The following is a 19,447-nucleotide window of genomic DNA, read 5'->3' on the forward strand; positions in this document are numbered from 1 at the left end:
TTAAATAGAGATAGATATGTAGGTAGAGAGATAGATCAATCAAGAGGACTGCTGGGAGTTGCAGTCCAAGAATAGGTAGAGAAGAAAGAAAGGGGAGAAAGAGGAAGGGAAAAAAGGTGGGGGGGGGGAGGAAGGGAAGAAGAAGAGAAGGAAGGAAGGAAGGAAGGAAGGAGAAAGAAAGAAAAAAGGTAAGGAAGGAAGAAAAGAGGGAGGGAAGGAAAGAGAGAAAGAAAGAAGAAAAAGAGAGGGAAAGTTGACCACAGCAATGCATAGTGGGTACAGCTAGTCATGTATAATTATATTTAATCATTCCAATCCGGATTTATGTAATCACTCACTACTGTGCCATAGATGGCAAGGGATCCATTGTTGAGTTGTCTGATCCGATTGCTGAGCTGAATACCAACTCCTTTTTTGCTCCATTGAATAGTTGGTAATGGGTTTCCTCCAAATTCACAGTTGAGAACAGCATTGCCACCAAGGGGCTCAATGCGACTGGGATGATAATCTCCAATGAAGACTGGAGGCTCTGGAGGAAAACAGGTTTAATTATATTTTATATAGTAAGAAGTCAGATGAAAATGAAAGCCATCTGCTGTAGTAATTCAGAGGTATTTGCTAGGTCTGGGCGGTTTCGTTTCGTTAATTCGTAATTCGTTAAAAATTCGTTATTTTTTTTTATAACGAAGCGATAATGAACCATTCTGGAGCAACTTAAAAACGAAACGAATTTTTAAATTCATTTCGTAATTGTTTCGGATTCGTTATGTATTTGTTTCGTTATCGTTTTGAAGTCGTTTCGTTATTATTTCCGCATGTCTGGGGCAAGTTTTATAGTTGTTTTTTGTTTAATTAGTGAAAAAAAATTATAATATCACACCAACAGTCAACAACAGAGGGAGAGGGAAGCTTCAGAAGTTCCCCCTGTCCCATTTGGAGGTTTTTTAGCGTATTGCGCGGTCGCGTCCGCCATTAACGAATCGATTCGTTATTGTTTTAAAATTGTTTCGTTAATGTTTCGGGTTTTTTTTACATTTACAAAATTTCGTAAATATCGAACTTTTTAAAAGAAAAATTTCGGAATTCTTTTAAATATCGAAACGCAAAAAACCCCCAAAAACGAATTGATTTTAGAAACAATTTTTTCCGTGGTTGCCCAGGCCTAATATTTTATATAGTAAGAAGTCAGATGAAAATGAAAGCCATCTGCTGTAGTAATTCAGAGGTATTTGCAGATGTTGAAAACATGAACTTTTGCAAATATGGGATGAAATTAACTAGTTGTTACAGCTATGTAGGCCAGCCAGCTATCTTTAAATTTGACCCTTTTAACTATATAGCATCCACCCAAATTTAAGTGAAAATGTGAAATTTTATTCCAGCCCAAATTCAGGTCCAAATGTTGATTAGAGTCAAGCACTTTTTATTCCATTTCCACTGCTCTCTCTTACCATTACTGATTGGTCTTTTATATAAAATTTGAAACTAGAGAACCAATGGAATAATTCCAGAACTTACTTTGTAATACATACCTTTAACATATACAGAGCCAAGAGCCTTTATAGACCCAACCAGATTTTCTGCTGTACATACATAGGTACCAGAGTCCTCTTTAGAGACTCTTTTAATGACAAGTTCACTAGCTCCATCCACACCATCATATTGTGCTGGTTGAGCAAGAGAAGAAAAAGAAAAGCAGGTCAAGAAAGCTTGGTTGAAGCTTCAGAAAAAAAAAGGTTTCTCTGCTCTTGAGTACTACTATGCAAGTTGCTTTGTAGTTACTGAACCCTTTTCCAATAAAGATTTGCCTAAACAAGACCAAGGCGCTTTAGTAGCATTCACTCATTTTAAGAATATTTGCAGCCCATGATTGAACAGTGATACTGCATGATTTAAGAGTGTCTTAATCTTAAACCCCCAAATTAAATGATGCACAAATAGTGTGTGCATATTTTGCTGCTTTTAATGTTTGCTTTTTCATTGTCTAATGAGTAAGTCAAAGCAAACTTTCCCTTTTAACATTTCAGGCAATACTTTTAAGAATGGCTATAACACCATACATAAATGACTCTACTTTTTCTGCACTAATATGGGAAATAATGCACTGATTCACAAAGCCACACACCCAGAGGTTACCTGATAAGAAGCCATCAATGTCTTCATGCTCCATGAATTTATCCAAGCCACCTTTAAAGCTTGGTGTCAACCTATAGCTGTAACTACTATCTCCTATGGTAGTTACTCCCACAGAGTTTAACCATGCATTGTCTGTACTTAATCTCCCACCACTTAGCATCAGTGAATGACCACAGGATCTATTACTATGGGGGGGGGGGGACCCAAAATGTGCTTTATATCAGGCCATTTATTATGGCCAGATGCGTGAGTCTCAATATTGGGGGATAGAAATAAAGTAAATAAAGTAAATTATATGAATAACAGAAGAAAGGGTAAAAAGAATTGGTATAATAATTTAAATAGCCCCTTAAAATATTTTGGAGATTTGGGGGAGATATAAAAAAAATACTATGTATGTCTCCAATCATGCCAGTTCTAATGACAGAAAGCTTCACAGCATTTTTTTTAAAGAACTCTAAACAGAATTTAATGGAAGAGGTATAATGAAAGTAAAAGATCTGAAGATGGTAAATATGGAAAGGATAAAGAAGAGATTTAGAGTGCTACAAAGAAGAGACTTAGAGTGGCACAAGTATTTACAGCTGGGGAAATGGTCAAGTGATATAATGAAAAAGTATAATTGGGATAGGGAATATACAAAAACTGGTGAAGATACAAAACTGGTGAAGATGATAGCCCAAACGGAGGTTAAAGAAGAGAATGTAACATTAAAAGGCATGGTAAGCAATATCTATAAACTATTATTAATGGACAAACAGGAACAAGTTCATTTGAAGGAAGCATTGAAAGTAGATTTGGGGGCGGGGGGGGGGGGAATGGGTAAAGATATGGAGTATGAGATTACTACATAATATGTCCGTATGAATTAAGGAAAACTATTATAAAACAGTATGGAAGTGGTACTTAACACTCATTAGATTAAATCAGATAGATTAAAAAATATTCAAATCAGTGTTGGAGACGCTGTCAGGAAATAGGGTCATATCTTCATGTGTGGTGGTCATGTAAAATTATACAAATGTTTTGGGAAAGGATATTTAAAGAATAAGAGCAATAATAAAAATAGAGATCGAGAATACACCAAAATTAGCATTATTACTTATGCATGCCAATACAATTCCCTCACAAGAGAGGAAAAAATGGTTTCTGATTTGACAACAGCAGCAAAATTGCTAATAGAAAAAACTGGAAAGAAAGAAAGAAAAATCAATTAGAAGAATGGTACAGAGAAATTTGGAACATAGCTATTAATGACAAGTTAACTTGCAATATTAAAATTAAAAAGAGAATATCGAAACAAATGGACTTCTGGAACGGATTCTCCCCTACAAATGGACTTCCAAACAGATTCTTCCCTACGAACCATCAAGGTTGTTAATATCTTCTGGAGGGGCCCTGCTCTCGGTCCCACCACCTTCGCAATCGCGTCTGGTGGGGACGAGAGACAGGGCCTTCTCGGTGGTGGCCTCTTGGTTGTGGAACTCTCTCCCGATGGAGATTAGATCTGCCCCTTCCCTCCTAATTTTCAGAAAGCTAGTGAAATCCTGGCTCTGGGACAGAGCATTCTCAGAATGATTGGCAAGTCAACAATAACCTAATAACTACTGACCACACTGGCGGACTGTGATGAATGTGATTTTATCTTGACAATTTGGCTTTATGTATTTATTCTGTTTGTATTTTAACGTATTAAGATGTTATGATGTTATTAGTTTATTTGTGTATGCATTTTCTGTTGTTAACCGGCCTGAGTCCCTCTGCGGAGGTTGAGAAGACCGGGATAGAAAAGTTCTAAATAAATAAATAAATAAATAAATAAATAAATAAATAAATAAATAATGAAATATGGAGAAAATTTATTGAGTATATCTTTCATGAGGGAAACAAACTGGCAACAGAAGCAATGACGTTTTGGACTTGTGAAACAAGATGAGTTGCATTGTCGAAGGCTTTTATGGCTGGAATCACTGGATTTTGTAAGTTTTTCTGGCTGTATGGCCATGTTCCAGAAGCATTCTCTCCTGACCTCACAACCTCTGAGGATGCCTGCTATAGATGCAGGTGAAACGTCAGGGGGAAAAACTTACAAAAACCCAAGGTGAGTTGGTTGGACCAAGTAAATGTGGCACAAAATAAGGATGGGGGGGGGAGGGGAGAATTGTATAATAATAATAATAATAATAATAATAATAATAATAATAATGAAATAAATTTATTTTATTTTATTTATTTACTTTATTTGTATACTGCACTATCTCAGCCCGTAGGCGACTCAGTGCGGTTTACAACAGGTCAATATACAAAGTGCATAGCATTAGCATTAACGTTTAAACAGTCACTAAAGCAGTTAAAACAATACAACAATACATCAGTAAATCAACACAACATCAATACATCTAAATAACTAATCCATCACATCTCATCAGTAAAGTCATAATCCGATCTCCTCGTCCATTATTCCAGTTCCAAACTCAGTCAATTGATTGCACTGCTTAATTGAGCGCCTGTTCAAAGAGCCAGGTCTTCACTCTTCTCCTGAACACCAGCAGGGAGGGAGCCGATCTAACGTCTGCGGGAAGGGCGTTCTCAGTGGTGGCCGAGGGGCCACCACTGAGAAGGCCCTGTCTCTCATCCCCGCCAGCCGTGCTTGTGAGGCTGGCGGGATCGAGAGCAGGGCCTTCCCGGACGATCTTAATGTCCTAACTGGTTCATAAGGGGTGATGCGTTCGGACAGATAGGTTGGGCCAGAACCGTTTAGGGCTTTAAAGGCCTGGTAGCAAATTGGCAGCCAGTGGAGCTGGCACAGCAGAGGAGTGGTGTGCTCCCTGAGTGCCGCTCCTGTTAACAAACTGGCTGCCGATTGTTGGACCATTTGTAGCTTGTATACATGTATACATAGATAAAGGATGTGTAGTAGAGGTATATGTAGTATAAGTTATAATGGGGAAAGTTAAAAATGGATAAGTATTCTCAAAGTTATGTTTGATTCCCTTTTTACTGTTGGATTGTATACAATATGGAATACTCCTTTGTCTAAGTTACTGTAAAAAGGAGAAAGGATATATACTCATACATTCTGATTGGTAAATCTATAAATAATTTTTTTTAAAAAAATGATCTAAAGAAACAAAGTAAATAAATAAACATAAATTAAAAATGTCATTCTGTACTGTATCTAAAGAAATGAATTTATATCCACAAAGGCTCATGTGAAAATAAAAACAAGTGAGTCTTAAAAGTCTGGTGGCATTCCTTTCCCCCTTCCCCCTTATTCTGTTTTTACCCTAATCAACACAACCTTTCCTCACAGGAAAATTGCCTCAGTCCCTTGATCAGCTTGGTTGCCTTATTTACTGCCTTTTCCCCATATTTACAAGATCCTGACTGAGATGCAGTTACATGACTACATAATGTTGCAGATGTTGTTGTAATGAGAATTTATACAGAGAAAAGTCCTCAGACTTTTTAAGAGGAGGGTGGTGGTGGTGGTAAATGACCTTGGAGGATTTATATACAGAAGAGTACTCAAACTTTTGAAGATGAGGGTGGTGGCTTGGGGGGGGGGGGTTAATTACCTTGGAGGATTTGTATAGACAAGTGTCCTCAAACTTTTAAAGATGAGGGTTGGAAGGGGCGTTAATTATCTTGGAAAATTTGTATAGAGAATGGTCCTCAAACTTTTTAAGATGGGGGTGGGGAGAGTAAATGACCTTGGGGGATTTGTATAGAGAAGAGTCTTCAAACTTTTTAAGACGAGGGTGAGGGGGCTAAATTACCTTGGAGCCTTAGAACCATGCTGAAGGAAAAAAACATTTTTATCTAAAAAGAATCCTTATCCAAAATTTTGGAAGATGCAGAGTTACAACCCTCATCTTTAAAAGATGCAGAGTTGTGTACCTATGTGAACATTTATTTTATTTATTTATTTCGAGGTTTTATATACCGACCCTCTCACCTTCAAAGAGGGATTCGGACCGGTTCACAACATGTGTTAACATACAAAAAATATACAATAACAACACAATGCCACTTCATTACACGGTTAAAATATCAGCGCTATACATGTTAAAACATTATCATCACAGTTAAAAGAGCCAACTCGTCCAACACCATCACAATCCCATTCATCATCCTCCTTTCATGTGGGCAAAGAATTAAATCAGTTGTCAAATGCCGCGTTCCACAACCAGGTCTTTGTTAGTTTCCTGAACGTCATGAGGGAGGGGGCAGTTCTGATCTCTAATGGCAGGGAGTTCCAAAGCCGAGGGGCCACCATCGAGAAGGCCCTGTCCCTCGTCCCCACCAGCCGTGCTTGTGCAGGCGGAGGGACCGAGAGCAGGGCCCCTCCAGACGATCTTAGTGGTCTTGATGGTTCGTAGGGGAGAATACGTTCGGAGAGGTAAACAGGGCCGGAGTCATTTAGGGCTTTATAGGTTAACACCAGCACTTTGAATTGTGCTCGGAACATACTGGCCTAACTTCATTAAAGCAGACCTGCTGAATGCTAGGGTACTGAATTTTATTGAGAAATAGCAACCAACATAGTATAGTGGTTTGAGTGTTGAGCTGGGACACTAGGAAACCAGGTTTGAATCCTTGCTTGGATATGGAAACTCATTGGATGACCTTGGGCAAATCACACTGTCTTGTGACCTCATCAGACAGGGATAAATTTGGCAGCATGTTCCACTTCACTTTCCCTTTAAGCACAACGCCTTCTGGCTCCCATTACAGAATGCACAACTATTTCCATTGGGGCTTGGTGCTTAAAAGGGAAGGTGAAGTGGAGCATGCCACTGTGCCAGCAACACAGAAGGGTTCCTGTGTTCCACCAGAAACAATGGAGGGAAGCCGGACAGTCAACGTTTCTCCCTGTGAGATGGTGAATTAGGTGAGTCGGGCAATGCAGGGCGTGGGGTGAAAGCAATGACAAACCTGAACAAATTTTGTGAATGAAACCCTGGTTTTAGGGTTGCCATAAGTCAGAAATGTCTTTAAAGAATCCTATCACCACCACAACAAGATTTAGGTAATAATTCCATGACAATAATTTAATTATCCAAAAATTATGCACATTTTCTATATTCAATCTCATATGAACTATTAAATTATCTCCTTCTGTATTAACCTACCTGGTATAATATTATTATTAAAAGTCCATGTGATTTGAGGTATAGGAACTCCAGTTGCTCTACACATCAATTGAAGACGTTCCCCCCTTTTTAAAGCCACATCGCCAGGGAGTTCAGTGAAAGTTGGAAGTACATGAACTGTTAAGTTGACTGTGTGAGTGTCCTCCCCAGCAACATTGCTGGCAATACAAGTGTAGCTGCCAGTATCTTCAGGCTGTAGACAGGGTGGAAATCAAAGTCACATAAAAATCTAACAAAACACAATATGTAGAATACATATATGTGTTAGCTCACAGTGGCTGCTCCCAATGAAAACACAGGACCATGCTCTGGTATCAAAGAGAAACTTTACTGCAGGAAACATAGACATGCGAAAAGCCGAGATTGCCTGGCGCCAGCCGGCACCTCCTTATACCCTCCCCCTTACTCAAAAATGTCCTTCCCACCAAGCACAAACCCCCGTGTAATTCACCTGCCAAACCGCTGGCCATTTTCTTTCAGGGTCAGCAGCTGCAGGTGTCTTATCAGTGTCCTACGTCAGAACCCTGATTCCTGGCGCCAAAACCAAGGCCCTGGAAACTGGGTCCTGACATATATGTAACAGCGGTTTGTACTAAAGCAGCATTCCAAAAGTCATTTAATTATGTGTTGTTTGTTGTTCAGTCATTTCCAACTCTTCGTGACCTCATGAACCAGCCCACACCAGAGCTCCCTGTTGGCCATCACCACCCCCAGCTCCTTCAAGGTCAATCTAGTCACTTCAAGGATCCCATCCATCCATCCATCTTGCCTTTGGTTGGCCCCTCTTCCTTTTTCCTTCCATTTTCTCCAGCATAATTGTCTTCTCAATTATGTGTTACACACATTAAATATTTTAGGTTCATGTGAAGAAATAATTTAGCACAGCTTGTTGCTGGGAATCAGCAGGAACAATATTCTAATATGATTTAATTGTAATGTGATTTTGTTTCCAGCAATAAGCAACTTTTTTCACTAATGTAAAAATATTAGAAATACATTTTCCACTGATACTCATAGAGCTTTAGGCTGTTGGCTACGGAAATACACAACACAACAAATCTTTTTTATCACCTCCAAACCAACTTTTGAATATTTTAAAAATCAAATAAAATAGGTAACAGTCTTAATACATCAAAAACACGAATATGGAATCCAGATAAGAGGATCACCTAACTCAGAGGTGAGTAACTTATAACCTAGATAATGTTGGACTATAGCTTCCATCATTCAAGCCAGCATTGTGATTCGTCACCATTATCAATGCTGGCTTGACTGATGGAAGCTATAGTCCAACATTATCTGGGTTATGGGTTACTCACCTCTGAGTTAGGTGATCCTCTTATCTGGATTCAATATTCATTTAGTTTCAGGACCCACAATTTAGGAAGCCCTGATCTAAACAACCTTTGAGGTTCATTCCAACTGTTTATGAGTCTAAATCTTAAGGTTGGAGGGGAAGGTAGGGAAATACACAGAGAAGACACTGTCACTCACTTGCACACCTCTGTTATTAATCATTATATTTTAATTATATTTGTCATATTTTACAGCACAGGCATGATATTGGAACAGGGATGGCAAAGAGGACTTGAGCCCTCCAAGACTAGGCTGGCGAATCCCCCCCCCCCCAAATTGACATTGATTGAGCAAAATTGGACAGCCAAGACTCCTACATAGTTCAGCCTCCTCAGGAATTATTGATCAGAAGGGAAATAAATGGTCAAGTACTAAACAATACAAAATATTGTATTGCTTGAGCCCAATCTATCCTATGCACATTTACTTGAGAATAAGGTGCACTGAACACATGGAGGACACTTCTATGTGCTTATATTGTTTATAATAGTCTTGTATTTAAAATATGTTTCAATGATGATGGAAGCATTCGATCTCTGTTAATTTTTAATTTTTGTATGCATGTATTTTATCTTTTATAATTTAGCTGTAAATCGCCTAGAGCCAGGCCCGTAGCCAGGATTTCGTTTCGCGGGGGGGGGGGGGGGGGCTAAAAAAATTTCAGGGGGGGTTTCGGGGGGGCTGAGTTTCGGGGGGGGGGGGGCTGAGTCTGAGTGAAAGAGGGTCTAGCCTAGCAAACCTTTTGTATCATTACCCGAATACCCCCATGCATATGGGATATATTGAGTATGGTGATCAGATCATGATATGAATAAACATAACAGTTTAAATAATGCACCAGTAAGGTCTTTTCACGAACCACCATGAGAATTTCGGGGGGGGGGGGGGGCTGAAGCTACATGCCTGTCTAGAGCATTCTCGGATGGAGGGCGATTAATAAGTTATTAAATGATGATGATGATGATGATGATGATGATCCTTGCAAGTAGGCAAAATTGGTAATAACTAATCTGTCAACTTTAAAAACAACTTTAAAGTCTCTACTTCTAAAGCCAGTTTTCCACAGTATAGGGCAGGCATAGGAATCATATGTAAAAAAGAGATACACAAAGGAGAGATAGAGCAAGTAGTGGGAAAACAAAATACTAACCCAGAAAGATGAGCATGGCTCCTTTTTCTATTTGGACTTACCTATGGCCCTCTCCAGTGTTGTCAGCCTGTTTTGGGAAAACCTTTAAAATTCTAAACATTTAAAAGTCTGATATTATATCTATTGCCTTTTGTTTATGCTGTAGAATGTGGATCATAATGAAGCAAAAGAATGTACTGGCACTTAAAACAAATGGTTTCATGCCTATGGACTTTCTGTAGCTATTTGTTCTAAGGAATCTATCTCCTCAAGAAACCCTGACGATGCACCACATGCCTCCCAGCCTGAAAGCTGAGCCTGAATGAATCTTAGAATTTGCATATGTTTACTGTACATACCCATCCCCGCCTCTCTAGTAGGTTTAGTTGGCTTTGTGTATCTGTCCGAACGTATCTCCCTCTACGTCCCACCACGGAATTTAAGATCATCTGAGGGGGCCCTGCTCTCGACTCCACCGCTTTCCCAAGCAAGGCTGGTGGGGACGAGGAGCAGGGCCTTCTCAGTGGTGGCCCCCCACCTGTGGAACTCACTCCCAGTGGATATCAGGGCATCGACATCACTCCCGTCCTTTAGGAGAAAGGCAAAGACGTGGTTGTGGGACCAGGCCTTCGGGCAATCTGCTAACTAGATAGGACAACCAGGCAATTAGGACCGGCAGGACTGATATATGTGGACTGATAAATGTGGAAGAAAACTCTGAACCATGAGATAGCGAACACTGACTGGCAAGAAGGAAGAAGCGGTTTGTATCGGTTTGTATGAAATTTTATTGGTTTTATTGGTTTTAACGGGTTTAGATGCAATGTATTGTTGTTGTTGTTGTTTGCTAATTTGTTATTTTGTTTTATTGCTTATTATTGATGTATGCTATGGGCATCGAATTGTGCCTTGGATGTGTAAGCCGCCCTGAGTCCACTTCGGGGTGAGAAGGGCGGGGTAAAAGTAAACCAAATAAATAAATAAATAAATAAATAAATTGTGCCTTGGGATCACCAGCTGACTTAAACAGGCTAAAAAATTGGCATCATACACCTGTTCTGTATGTCAGGGAAGGTGAAATGTGATTCTAGGTTACAGATATAGCCAGGTACCCACAGAACCCACTGAAACCTATGCAAGGCAACTCCCTAGGCACCTTTGAGGATGGTAATTTGATATTTAAATATAATTCTGCCCTGCCTGTTTTAGGACTTTGTTAAAAAAAAAGAACTCATTGCTTGGACACTTCTTTTTTCTAACAACATTTTTTTTACCCAGGTAGTGGTGGTGGAACAGACTTACTACTGGAGGGGTGTGAAGAACCCTCACCTTTAGCAGTCAGAATGTGGGCCTAGTGAAGCCTGGTGGCCTAGACAGTTAGAAGGTGGGCCTAGCGAAGCCCTGGTGGCCATTTTAGATTAGGGAAACAGGGAGATGCCATCTTAGGTCAGGTTTTCTTGGAGGGGGCATGCCCTAGTCCAGTAAGCAAAGAGTAGATGGCCAGGATTAGTTAGGAATAGAGGGCGGAGCCTAACATTCGAATAGAGGAAAAAGTGTACTTTTTGAATTTGAGGCTTGAGTTTTGGCAGTTGGGAGTTAGGTAGTCGGTTGGTGTTCACAGTTGGACAGTGCTAGATAGGAGAACTGGGTTAATCTTTCGTAGTATTCAAGGGCTAGAGGAATTAGCCAGGAATACTGACAATGGAAACAGGACCTTGCTTATAGTCTGTTTCTTTTATTCCCGAGGAAGGCTAGGCCAAGATTGTTTGGCTAGATTACAGAAAGTGGGAATTTGGTTTGGAATTATCATCAGGGATTAGTTTCCCGAGATAATCTCCTGTTTGTTAACTCTAGATATGAACCCACTACCCATCAAACGTAACCAAAAGCTTTTGCGCCATTAACTTACAGAAACCATTACGCATTTGTACCAAAAGAGTTTAAGCCTGTTAAATAAATGTTTTATTATAGTTAACCCATTACAATAGCCTGTGTGTGAATGTCATTGGTATTTAAACCCTCTGAAGAAAATAAGCACTATAATAACACAGAAGGGCGTTACTAAGTGTCCTCTCCACACATATAACTCAGCCTGAATACTAAGCAATAAGGTGGCAGCATACCCAATTGAAAAAGCCTTTTAAAAAGCCTCTCAGTTCAGACATCATTCAAATATATCTTTCCCTGTTTTATCAATTTCCCTTCTGTGATATTCCTTATAAAGGTTGATAGCTTATGGGATTCACTATTTCAGAATTCCCTGTTCCTTCTCCCTGCTAAAAGAAAGTCTCTTGGTGTGAAAGACATCCTTATAATTGGTGCCACAGCAGTGTGATCCTGATTGTGAAGTATTTCCTTATAAGGGGCACATTATTATTTTCTGGATTAAACAGGAGGGAGGGGGATAGAGAATCAGGACATAGCTTGCCAAGGCCTCCAGACTTTCAGAGGTTGCCCACCTCTGTTTTATATATAGCATGTAGGTATATGGAGCCCCTGGTGGCGCAGTGGGTTAAACCACTGAGCTGCTAAACTTGCTGACAGAAAAGTTTGCGGTTCGAATCCGGGGAGTGGGGTGAGCTCCTGCAGTTAGCCCCAGCTTCTGCCAACCTAGCAGTTCAAAAAGATGGAAATGTGAGTGGATCAATTGGTACCACTTTAGTGGTAAGACAATGGCGCTCTGTGCAGTCATACCAGCCACATGACCTTGGAGGTGTCTACAGACAATGCCAGTTATTTGGCTTAGAAATGGAGATGAGCAACACCCTCCAGAGTTGAACACGACTAGACTTAATGTCAAGTAGAAATTTTTACCTTTACTTATGTGGGTATGTAGAACATGTTTTGGAAAATGCATTTTCCAATCAGACACTTTCAGATTTATTTACATTGGCATTTAAAGTGGAACTTCTTTGCATGGCTAAAAGGAAAAAAGGCCAGTTTCTCCAATCCATCTCAAACAGGTTGTTTTGAGTGATACTTACCACCACATCGTCCACATTGAGATCTCCATATGGTCCTAATACATGTCTTCTCGTGCTAGTTAAGAGAATGCCATTTTTCTTCCAGTTCATGGATGGTGTTGGAATTCCATCAGCAACACATGATAGTTGTATTTGTGAATTTTCAACAACTGTGTAGTGATCCTGCATGCTGCGTATTTTAGGTGGAACTGCGTGTATTTGAAAATATTTAAAAATATATTGAAATATTTAAAATAAACTGTTTTTAAAGAACACAATTATTTATATATGCTCTTTGGCTTCTTCAAAGTTGGATGGCAAACTTCATATGTATGTTCCCACCAATAATAAAATGTATGTCAATGGAAAGACATTAAATACCATATTTATGCAATAGGTAACTGAGAAAGCTTGACCTGTTTATTTTGGACACCCAGAACAGAAATGAGATGGTATAATTCTACCAACATATGAGAGAAGCTCACATGGGGTTATGGTGGCGCAGTGGGTTAAACTGCTAAAATATAGAACTTGCGGTTCGAATCTGTGGGACAGGGTGAACTCCCATTGCTAGTACCAGCTTCTGCCAATCTAGCAGTTTGAAAACCTACAGATGTGAGTAGATCAATTGGTACCACTTCAAGAATATAATGGCGCTTCATGCAGTCATGCCAGCCACATGACCTAGGAGGTGTCTACAGACAACACTGACTCTTCGGCTTAGAAATTGAGATGAGCACCCCTCCCCAGAGTAGGACTTAAGTCCACTTAATGTCAAGGGAAAATCTTTACCTTTACTATGAGAGAAGCTGCCATAACTTAGTATAAACTAGATGATCTGTGAATAGGGACTTCATCACATGGAGATTGAGAAGCCCAGGGATAGCAGATGACAGCTGGGGAAACCATGGGGCAGTGCCCAGCTTCATCCCCTTACCATGGTTGGTCGCCAGCTGCCATCCCATGATTCCCTGCTGTCCCCAGCTTCCTGCTGTGCTGTTTCTGGTTTCTTCAGTGAGGAGATGGACAGCTACCCAGCTCCTCACGGCTCCCTCTTAGCATGCTGTTGGCACACTGCCAGGATGGAGCCCAACAGAGCCCTGCTGGAAGCAGCCCTGTATCTTATAATGGACTCCAGCAGACTCCATCCTGGCAACATGCCAGCAGCATACTAGGGCGGGGGGGGGGGGGAGCAATCTGATGAGGTGGTTAAACCAGGGGCGGCTCAACCCATTACGCAAAGTAAGCATTCGCAGTATAGTTGATTTTGCCCAGGGGCGCTCTTGAGGGAAAATAGACCTTGACATATGCGAGTTGTAGTTACTGGGATGTATAGTTCACCTACAATCAAAGAGCATTCTGAACTCCACCAATGATGGAATTGAATCAAATATGGCACACAGCACTCCCATGACGAACAGAATGGGGGGGGGGGGCGCCAAAATACTGTTTGTTTACCGTTGAAAATTACCTAGGGCCACCTCTGGGTTAAACTATGATTGCCAGCCGGTCTCTCAGTAAAATAACCTTAAAAGTTGTTTTTAGTTGATCAATATATACATTTCAGGCATTGCAACCCATGCATTTCTCAGTTCTCATTGCCTCTTTAAGATTTTTGGGTCATGTCAGGAGCGACTTGAGAAACTGCAAGTCACTTCAGGTATGAGAGAATTGGCTGTCTTCAAGGACATTGCTCAGGGGACGCCCAGATGTTTTTAATGTTTTACCATCCTTGTGGGAGGCTTCTCTCCCGCATGAGGAGCTGGAGCTGATAGAGGGAGCTCACCCACGCTCTCCCTGGATTCGAATCTGCCACCTGTCCTGCCAGCACAAGGGTTTAACCCACTGCACCACCAGGGGCTCCTGGCCTCTTTAAGGTGACTAAATCATCATGCTGCAATGTCAGAAGAAAAAATCTACAGAATAATGAATGTCTAATAGGGCTGTCCAAACACGGAAAAAATTGTTTCTAAACTCGATTCGTTTTTAGGGTTTTTTTTGCGTTTCGTTATTTAAAAGAATTCCGGAATTTTCCTTTAAAAAAGTTCGATATTTACGAAATTTCGGAAATCATAAAACAATTACAAAACAATTACGAATCGATTACGAATCGATTCGTTAATGGCGGCCGCAATCGCGCAATACGCTAAAAAAACTTCTGAAGCTTCCCTCTCCCTCTGTTGTTGACTGTTGGTGTGATAATTATATTTTTTTTCACTGAGAAAACAAACAGCAACCCTAAAACTTGCACCAGACATGCGGAAATAATAACGAAACATTTACGAATCAATAACGAATCAATAATGAATCAATAACTAATCAATTCCGAAACAATTATGAAACGAATTGGAAAAATTCGTTTCGTTTTTTAGTTGCTCCTGAATGGTTCAATATCGCTTCGTTATAAAAAAAAATAACGAATTTTTAACGAATTACGAAATTACGAAACGAAACTGCCCAGCCCTAATGTCTATTACTATATAATTTATATTACATGAGTTGAGCTCATAAAAAACCACTAAAGTAATAGAAGACACTTCTATTTATAACCCAAATTTGGACATCATTCTAGTTTCCACAATGTTGAACATGTCAGTTTGTGTTTCTCAATTCTACTTTAACTTACCAAGGACAATGAGTTCCATACTGTAGCTGCTCGATCCAGCTGCATTGGTAGCAGTGCATGTATAACGACCACTGTCACTAGGCTGAGCAAATGTGATATGGAAAGACCCTGTGCTGAGGATTCGCTGCCTTATTGACTCTGTGACTTGCTGTCCATCTTTATGCCATGAAATTTCAGGTACAGGGTAACCCACTGCTTCACACAACAGAGTAGCAGGCTTATCCATAACAACCACATATTCCTCAGGATGAGGCTTCATAGCTGGAGGAACTGGAAGGAATAACAAAAATGTTTCACTCAACAAGAATATAAGATTATGGGATAACACTTCTTATTTCACAACCTTCTACTTCATGAAACCCCCTCCAGCTTGGGAATTCTGTAGTTTGGTATTATATGCTTTTAATTTCATCTCTTTTTCTTCATTCAGGTTGCTTCAACTAGTTGGATTTTATATTCTATTTTCTCATTGTGTGTGCTTCCCTAAGGAGATTTTGTTTCAAAAAAGCAATATAGAAGCATTTTCAATAATTTCTTTTCTTTTCTTTCCCTTAGCAAGGCTCTAATGATGTTTCCTTGGGGAAGACTGAAAATTTCTTTATTCTTTGAAGAGAAGATACATGCCATATACAGTCAAATATGACAAAAATTGACCCAAAATTTATTTACAGGTCAAGGCTCTAAACCAGGGATGTTCAAACTTTTTCCACAGCGGAGTCTTTTTTTGAAGCAAAAGTTTCTTGTGGAGCCCCAAGAAATGTTTATAGTATAGTATAGTATAGTATAGTATAGTATAGTATAGTATAGTATAGTATATTACATATATAACATATATTTACCAGACATGGGCAAACTTTTGAACACAGGTGATGTATTGCGCTTTAAAATTTGATAGATGGAATGGATGAACTGATAGATGGAATGGATGAATTTGATAGATGGAATGGATGTGTGAACTAATTGAAAAAACATGAACAAATTCCTATGCCCACTAAACATATCTCATTCGTAGTGCAAAAAAGAAAAAAGAAAAGAAAAAAGAGAAAGAACAATACAATATTTGAAATGAAGAGCAATTTTAACCAACATAAATTTAATATTGGAAGACCCCAGGGGCCATGCAGCCCAACACCCCTTCTACCATGCAGGAAAAGCACAATCAAAGCACCCCCAACAGATGGTCATCCAACCTTTGTAGTAGTAGTAGTAGTAGTAGTAGTAGTAGTAGTAATAGTAGTAATAGCAACCCCAGGGGCCATCCAGTCCAACCCCATTCTGCCATGCAGGAAAGGCACAATCAAAGCACCCCAACAGATGATCATCAAGCCATAATAATAATAATAATAATAATAATAATATACATCACACAGTCCTAGGCACTTGGGAAGTATTCAACTTGTGATTTTGTGATACGAAATCCAGCATACATATCTCGTTTGCTGTGACATACTGTGTTTTTGTGCCAGTAAAATAATAATAATAATAATAATAATAATAATAATAATAATAACAACAAAAATAATACTAATATATATCTCCACCCCTCTCTTTCTTCCTTCTTCCCTCCTTCCAAACTAGAGGAAAGAAGGAAGGAAGGAAGGAAGGAAGGAAGGAAGGAAGGAAGGAAGGAAGGAAGGCTGGGGTTCCAGGATGAGGCCCTTAACAACTGTCGCATCATAGCACTGCTGCCCACCACTGAGGAGGAGACCAAGACATGCCTGGACCTGGCAGGTGGGAGACCCTTGCAAAGTCCGGCCTGGATCGTAAAGCCCTGCTCCTCCTCCTCATTCTTTTCCTGAGAGCAGAGGCAGCCTCCTTACTTCCAGAGGAAGGAAAGAGGGAGAGAGGAATGTAGGAAGGTGAAGGTAATGTCGAGCATGCCCCCCGCCCCATCAAAATATCAATAAATTATAACTGGAACTGTAGCAGGGAAAACTGTGGAGAGCAGGAGCCCGGAGGCTCACTGGGATCGATTATGCAGACAATCGGAGAAGTGGAGGAGCCAAGCAGCAGCTACCAAGCACCCTGGATACATTCTATTTTCTGTATTGTCGAAGGCTTTCATGGCTGGAATCACTAGGTTCTTGTGGGTTTTTTTGGGCTATAGAGCCATGTTCTAGAGGCATTTCTCCTGACGTTTCGCCTGCATCTATGGCAAGCATCCTCAGAGGTGTGAGGATGCTTCTATTTTCTCTCTTTATTACAAAATAACCCCTTCAATAAATGTGGACTGCGGTTTGTTATCCTATATTTTGATTCTTTGTACCCTCTTTGCCTATTGTGTATTTTTCTCTCTTCTTCTGCCTCTTGCAGCTGGCCCCGGTAATTGCTTGACTCCATAGCCCCCACAACACTCAGAGCGGGGCTCTTTTCCTTCTTTTGCTTCAAAACCTAGCTTCCCTTTACTTCCAACATTCCCAAGTCACCCCTCACCCCCACTGGTACCCCATTTCCTGTGTGTGTGTATAAAGTGATGTTTTTGTTTCATATAAAATTTTTGGTGCCATGAAGCCACTGAAGCAAGATTCTGGTAACTTTTCACCAGCACCTCTTCACCCTGGGAATTCCCTCCAGCGTTTTTCCTGGGCATCACATAAACAATGAACCTAAGCACCCATAATCTCTGGAATAAATCCATCTATGCAGAGGACAACAGGTTCCATAAGCTGGGCTAGCCTTCCTTTGTGCAGTCATCTGGACACAAAATGACATTAATCACCTGGCACTTCTCTGGTACACCAGGAGGTACTGCTCGGTTTTCCACAATGACATTTCCCCTTTTCCCAAGGATGGATCATCAAATCCCAGCATCTTAAACAATATCTTGCTGTGAGAACCAATGGACACTAGTACAGAGTCACTATACCAGCATGATCGGGGATGCATCAAGACAATCATCGAGACAATAGAACTAATGGGACCAAATGGCCCCTCTTTGTTCATCCTGAAGTAGGAATATGGAAATCCTTTCACAAAACTACGCACTCTTTTGTCCAGGTGGTCAACCTGCCCCCATCAGTCATTGGAGAGTGGGAATATGAATTGGAAGTGGAGAATGCTCTCTGATTGGCTGGCAGGTACCACAGTCCCACCTCACAGAGGGAATCTCCCAGCTGGCCATGACGTCAACACGGCTCCTCCAATCAGAGAAAAGCCAGCTCCAGCTGGGATGTGAGCAGGAAAAACAAAAAACTGAACAACATAAAAATGTTCAATGTATTGTTGAAGGCTTTCATGGCTGGAATCACTCAGTTCTTGTGGGTTTTTTTGGGCTATATGGCCATGTTCTAGAGGCATTTCTCCTGACGTTTCGCCTGCATCTATGGCAAGCATCCTCAGAGGTGAGGTCTGCTGGAATTGGGAAAAAGGGGTTTATATATCTGTGGAATGACCAGGGTGAGACAAAGGGCTTTTCATCCGCAAACCAGATCAACAATTGGGTCATACCGTTTACAGAAAACCCACACACACAGATAGATATCTACATAAAAACTCCAACCATCACCCAAGTCAAAAAAGAAGCACCATTAAAGCCTTGGCAGACCATGCAAAAAGAATCTGTGAACCCCACCTCCTCCAAGATGAACTGAACCACCTCAACTGGGCTCTCCAGGCCAATGGATACTCCACCTCGGACATCAGAAGAGCTGCAAGACCAAGAGAGTCAAGATGAAGATCCACCCAGAGGAAAAGTGTTCCTGCCATACATCAAGGGAACCACTGACCGCATAGGGAAGCTGATGAGGAAACACAACATACAAACAATCTACAAACCCACCAAGAAAATCCAACAAATGCTACGTTCAGCAAAGGACAAGAGGGATCCTCTCACCTCTGCAGGAGTCTACCGTGTACCATGCAGCTGTGGACAAGTCTACATAGGGACCACCAAACGCAGCGCCCAAACACGAATCAAGGAACATGAAAGGCACTGCAGACTACTCCAACCAGAGAAATCAGCCATAGCAGAGCACCTGATGAACCAACCTGGACACAGCATATTATTTGAGAACACAGAAGTGCTGGACCACTCTCACAACCACCATGTCAGACTACACAGAGAAGCCATTGAAATCCACAA

The 19,447-nt window shown here is 40.6% G+C and overlaps 1 protein-coding gene across 2 annotated transcripts in view; it reads right to left on the minus strand.

Annotated features, from left to right (window-relative positions):
* The window catches only part of HMCN1 (hemicentin 1), a 379,978-nt gene that overhangs the window by 46,135 nt on the left and 314,396 nt on the right, over nucleotides 1–19,447 (minus strand). For both annotated transcript variants that reach the window (XM_067467610.1, XM_060774510.2), the window contains exons 81-85: nucleotides 15,367–15,636; nucleotides 12,762–12,949; nucleotides 7,272–7,485; nucleotides 1,533–1,667; nucleotides 339–529 (exon numbers count right to left, since the gene is read on the minus strand). In XM_067467610.1, coding sequence (XP_067323711.1) covers nucleotides 339–529; nucleotides 1,533–1,667; nucleotides 7,272–7,485; nucleotides 12,762–12,949; nucleotides 15,367–15,636 — 998 coding nt within the window. The remainder of the gene's footprint in view (nucleotides 1–338; nucleotides 530–1,532; nucleotides 1,668–7,271; nucleotides 7,486–12,761; nucleotides 12,950–15,366; nucleotides 15,637–19,447) is intronic.

The sequence above is a fragment of the Anolis sagrei genome, chromosome 4 (genome assembly GCF_037176765.1).
Source record: "Anolis sagrei isolate rAnoSag1 chromosome 4, rAnoSag1.mat, whole genome shotgun sequence".
In the NCBI taxonomy this organism is placed as follows: Eukaryota; Metazoa; Chordata; class Lepidosauria; order Squamata; family Dactyloidae; genus Anolis; species Anolis sagrei.